General features: G+C 44.5%; 1 protein-coding gene across 2 annotated transcripts in view; it reads right to left on the minus strand.

Annotated features, from left to right (window-relative positions):
* The window catches only part of LOC121557191 (histone-binding protein RBBP4), a 41,538-nt gene extending 37,859 nt beyond the window's left edge, over positions 1 to 3,679 (minus strand). For both annotated transcript variants that reach the window (XM_041871028.2, XM_045207138.1), the window contains exon 1: positions 3,532 to 3,679. In XM_041871028.2, coding sequence (XP_041726962.1) covers positions 3,532 to 3,547 — 16 coding nt within the window. In that variant the 5' untranslated portion in view covers positions 3,548 to 3,679. The remainder of the gene's footprint in view (positions 1 to 3,531) is intronic.
* Between the last annotated feature and the right edge of the window lie 2,321 nt (positions 3,680 to 6,000).

Here is a 6,000-nt window from a genome sequence, read left to right on the forward strand (position 1 = left end):
TGCCTTGATGACAGCTTTGCATATTCTTGGCATTCTCTCAACCAGCTTCATTAGATAATCACCTGGAATGCATTTCAATTAAAAGGTGTGCCTTCTTAAAAGTTAATTTGTGGAATTTCTTTCCTTCTTAATGCGTTTAGTAGGCTTGATTCCCAACAATGATGAGACCGCCTACAGGGAGGAGGTGAGGACTCTGGGAGTGTGGTGTCAGGAAAATAACTTCTCACTCAATGTCAACAAAACAAAGGAGATGATCGTGGACTTCAGGAAACAGCAGAGGGTGCACCCCCCAGCCACAGGACCGCTGTGGAGCAGGTGGAAAGCTTTAAGTTCCTCGGCGTACACATCACTGACAAACTTAAATGGTCCACCCACGCAGACAGTGTGGTGAAGAAGGCGCAACAGAGCTTCTTCAACCTCAAGAGGCTGAAGAAATTTGGCTTGGCACCTAAAACCATCACAAACTTTTACAGATGCACAATTGAGAGCATCCTGTCGGGCTGTATCACCGCCTGGTACGGCAACTGCACCGCCTGCAACCGCAGGGCTCTCCAGAGGGTGGTGCGGTCTGCCGAACGCATTACCAGGGGCAAGCTACCCGCCCTCCAAGACACCTACAGCACCCAATATCACAGGAACTTCAAAAAGATCATCAAGGACATCAACCACCCGAGCCACTGCCTGTTCACCCCGCTATCATCCAGAAGGCGAGGTCAGTATAGGTGCATCAAAGCTGGCACCGAGAGAATGAAAAACAGCTTCTATCTCAAGGCCATCAGACTGTTAAATAGCCATCACTAGCAAACTAGAGGCTGCTGCTGCCTATTGAAATCACTGGCCACTAAGAAATGGAACACTAGTCACTTTAATAATGTTTACGTATTTTGCATTACTCCTCATCTCATATGTATTCTATAATATTCTACTGTATCTTAGTCCATGCCGCTCTGTCATTGCTTGTCCATATATATATATATATATATATATATATTCTTAAAATCCATTGCTTACTTAGATTTGTGTGTATTGTGTATATGTTGTGAAATTGTTAGATTTTACTTGTTAGATATTACTGCACAGTCGGAGCTAGAAGCACAAGCATTTCGCTACACCCGCAATAACATCTGCTAAACACGTGTATGTGACAAATAACATTTGATTTGTTTGAGCCAATCAGTTGTGTTGTTACAAGGTAGGGGGGATATATAGAAGATAGCCCTATTTGGTAAAAGACCAAGTCCATATTATGGCAAGAACAGCTCAAATAAGCAAAGAGAAACAACAGTCCATCATTACTTTAAGACATTAAGGTCAGTCAATACGAAAAATTAAGAACTTTGAAAGTTTCTTCAAGTGCAGTCGCAAAAACCATCAAGCGCTGTGATGAAACTGGCTCTCATGAGGACCGACACAGGAATGGAAGACCCAGAGTTACCTCTGCTGCAGAGGATAAGCTCATTAGAGTTACCAGCCTCAGAAATTGCAGCCCAAATAAATGCTTCACAGAGTTCAAGTCACAGACACATCTCAACATCAACTGTTCAGAGGAGACTGTGTGAATCAGGCCTTCATGGTCGAATTGCTGCAAAGTAACCACTACTAAAGGACACCAATAATAAGAAGAGACTTGCTTGGGCCAAGAAACACGAGCAATGGACATTAGACCAGTGGAAATCTGTCCTTTGGTCTGGAATCCAAATGTAAGATTTTTGTTCCAACCGCCATGTCTTTGTGAGACACGGTGGGGGTCAACGGATGATCTCATGTGTATTTCCCACCGTAAATCATGGAGGAAGAGGTGTTATGGTGTGGGGGTGCTTTTCTGTTGACACTGTCATTTATTTAGAATTCAAGGCACACTTAACCAGCATGGCTACCACAGCATTCTGCAGCCATACACCATCCCATCTGGTTTGCGCTTAGTGGGACTATCATTTGTTTTTCAACAGGACAATGACCCAACACACCTCCAGGCTGTGTAAGTGCTATTTTACCGAAGGAGAGTGTTGGAGTGCTGCATCAGATGACCTGGCCTCCACAATCCCCCGACCTCAACCCAATTGAGATGGTTTGAGATGAGTCGGACCGCAGAGTGAAGGAAAAGCAGCCAACAAGTGCATATTTTGGAAAAGCATTCCAGGTGAAGCTGGTTGAGAGAATGCCAAGAGTGTGCAAAGCTGTCATCAAGGCAAAGGGTGGCTATTTGAATAATCTCAACAATTTTTTGCTCACTGCATGACTCCATGTGTTATTTCATAGTTTTGATGTCTTCATTATTATTCTACAATGTAGGTCCCCTGTAGCTCAGTTGGTCAAGCATGGCGTTTGCAACGCCAGGGTTGTGGGTTCGATTCCCACGGGGGGCCAGTATGAAAAATGTATGCACTCACTAACTGTAAGTCGCTCTGGATAAGAGCGTCTGCTAAATGACTAAAATGTAAACGTAGAAAACAGTAAAAAGAAAAACTCTGGAATGAGTAGGTGTCTCCAAACTTTTGACTGGTACTGTGTGTGTGTGTATATATATATAAAAACTGAATAGTTTTACTTTAGGCTACAAGGTCATGGGCTCCCGAATGGCGTAACGGTCTAAGGCACTACATCTCAGTGTTTGAGGCGTCACTACAGACCCTGGTTCGATTCCAGACTGTATCACAACGGGCCTTGATTGGGAGTCCCATAGGGCAGCGCACAATTGGCCCAGCGTCGTCCAGGTTTGGCCATCATTGTACATAAGAATTTGTCGTTAACTGACTTGTCTAGTTAAATAAAAATGCATCAGAGAGAGCGAGATAATATTTTCTGACTGGACATTGAGTTGCTTTGGTGTTATTCTCCGCTCGGTCTAGACTACAGTGCGCCGCCAATCAAGTTCAAATAGATTAAACCATAACCTGTCAAATCACGATGTCTTCACCATCGACGACGGCTATCAATCATCGTCGATGGACGATCCTATCTTAATATCTCTCAACCCTAACTGTATATCATATTGTGTACATAACAGTTTCTTACTATGCATACTAGCTACCTTCTAATGACCTGTTGATTATTATTATTATTGATAATTGTACTGCAATGTTTAGGGAGCTAACACGTAACGTTAAGCATTTCACTACATATTGTATACCTGCTGTAAACTGTGTAACGTTACGTGACGAATAAAATGTTATCAGACTTCAATGACACCTAGCAGTTAGCAAGCTAACTAGCTAGTTACCTAAACTAAGACAAGGTATGGGAATACATACTAACGTTACTAGTTAGCTCCCTACGTAACTAGCAGGTTAGCAAAGTTAGCTAGTTAACTACATTCGCCAAAATGAAAGTCAGAGCACAGACGAGAGGAGTATATTTGGCCAGAGGGTAAGCGGCAAGTGTGGTGGAATGTATCCGACCAGGCCTCCAGCACCCGGCGCATTTGCACGCTAGTAAGGTAACGTTAGCATTAATCTGTAGCTACTAGCTAGCTGATTAGCAAGCTTTTACATCGCTATAAAAACAGTAACATAGCCACAAAATGACCATTACCTTCCTTATCGGCCATTATAACGAATCGACGGCACAGACTAGGAAATCTTGAATTCGTCTGGCTACCTCAATCGGCACATTAGATAGTTGGATAAAATGTTACAAACGCGCTTTGTGTCTCGTACACCGTCAATACGTTCGCGCCAACATCGACACGGAAAGAGGCACTGGGCCACCAATCAGCAAGAGAGGCGCTGGGCCCACCAATCAGCAAGAGAGGCGCTGGGCCCACCAATCAGCAAGAGAGGCGCTGGGCCCACCAATCGGCAAGAGAGGCGCTGGGCCCACCAATCAGCAAGAGAGGCGCTGGGCCCACCAATCAGCAAGAGAGGCGCTGGGCCCACCAATCAGCAAGAGAGGCGCTGGGCCCACCAATCAGCAAGAGAGGCGCTGGGCCCACCAATCAGCAAGAGAGCCGCTGGGCCCACCAATCAGCAAGAGTGCCTGCTCTGACGTAATGTCAGTACCAAAAGAATGCGAAAGATTTTTTGTCGGAACTATTATTCTCTTTGTAAAACATATTGATAACAGAGACAAAGCTAGTCGCGAAACCAAAAGTGTACAACGAATGTATTAGGAATTTGTGTTCAATTGTATCAAATGCTTTACAAAAGTCGAGGAATAAAATAATAGCCTCTGAGTCAATTGAATCAGCGTATTCAATCAAGTCTAAAACAAACCTAATGTTACAGCTGATGTGGCGACCTTTCATAAAACCAGTTTGGGTTTCATTAATAAGGTGGTTTAGGCCCATTTTAAGTCTATTAGCATATGCTAAAGTTATCAATTTATAGTCTGTATTTAATAATGTAATAGGTCTCCAATTATCTATGAAAATGGGATCTTTATCAGGTTTTGGTATTAAGGAAATAACCCCTTGTTTCATGGTAGTAATCATCTCACCCTTAGCTAGGCATTCATTCAACATGTTGAATACTGGTCCCTCTAAATGTTCTCAAAAGTGTAAATAAAATTCCGCAGAAAGACCATATAATAACAATAAACATATAACTTCCCAATACATTATAAAGAATGTAATTCTATATGCAAAGCCATACCTTCAGGACTTGTGTTCCGGAGAACATGTCAAGATGTCCCGTGTAGCTCAGTTGGTAGAGCATGGCGCTTGCAACGCCAGGGTTGTGGGTTCGATTCCCACCGGTGGCCAGTATGAAAAATGAATGCACTCACTACCTGTAAATCGTTCTGGATAAGAGCGTCTGCTAAATGACTACAATGTAAAATATAAGATAGATGCACAATTTATGTTAGAAGGTTGCCCCCTGCTGGATAAGAAATGTAATAATACATTCTTTAGATTTACATTTACGTCATTTAGCAGACGCTCTTATCCAGAGCGACTTACAAATTGGTGCATTCACCTTATAGCCAGTGGGATAACCACTTTACAATATATATATATATATTTTTTTCTATCTTTGGGGTGGGGTAAGGGGGGGGGGGGTAGAAGGATTACTTTATCCTATCCCAGGTATTCCTTAAAGAGGTGGGGTTTCAAGTGTCTCCGGAAGGTGGTGAGTGACTCCGCTGTCCTGGCGTCGTGAGGGAGCTTGTTCCACGATTGGGGTGCCAGAGCAGCGAACCGTTTTGACTGGGCTGAGCGGGAACTGTGCTCCCGCAGAGGTAGGGGGGCCAGCAGGCCAGAGGTGGATGAACGCAATGCCCTCGTTTGGGTGTAGGGACTGATCAGAGCCTGAAGATACGGAGGTACCGTTCCCCTCACAGCTCCGTAGGCAAGCACCATGGTCTTGTAGCAGATGCGAGCTTCAACTGGAAGCCAGTGGAGTGTGCGGAGGAGCGGGGTGACGTGAGAGAACTTGGGAAGGTTGAACACCAGATGGGCTGCGGCATTCTGGATGAGTTGTAGGGGTTTAATGGCACAGGCAGGGAGCCCAGCCAACAGCGAGTTGCAGTAATCCAGACGGGAGATGACAAGTGCCTGGATTAGGACCTGTGCCGCTTCCTGTGTAAGGCAGGGTCGTACTCTCCGAATGTTGTAGAGCATGAACCTACAGGATCGGGTCACCTCCTTGATGTTAGCGGAGAACGACAGGGTGTTGTCCAGGGTCACGCCAAGGCTCTTCGCACTCTGGGAGGAGTACACAACAGAGTTGTCAACCGTGATGGCAAGATCATGGAACGGGCAGTCCTTCCCCGGAAGGAAGAGCAGCTCCGTCTTGCCGAGGTTCAGCTTGAGGTGGTGATCCGTCATCCACACTGATATGTCTGCCAGACATGTCATGCAATAAAATGCAAATTAATTACTTAAAAATCATACAATGTGATTTTCTGGATTTTTGTTTTAGATTCCGTCTCTCACAGTTGAAGTGTACCTATGATAAAATTAGGAAAACCTGCAAAATCGGCAGTGTATCAAATACTTGTTCTCCCCACTGTATGTGGACATGTGTGTGTGAAGTCCGAACTCAGTAGCTCTACTCTCATTGG

The sequence above is a fragment of the Coregonus clupeaformis genome, chromosome 24, assembly GCF_020615455.1.
Source record: "Coregonus clupeaformis isolate EN_2021a chromosome 24, ASM2061545v1, whole genome shotgun sequence".
NCBI classification, from domain to species: Eukaryota; Metazoa; Chordata; class Actinopteri; order Salmoniformes; family Salmonidae; genus Coregonus; species Coregonus clupeaformis.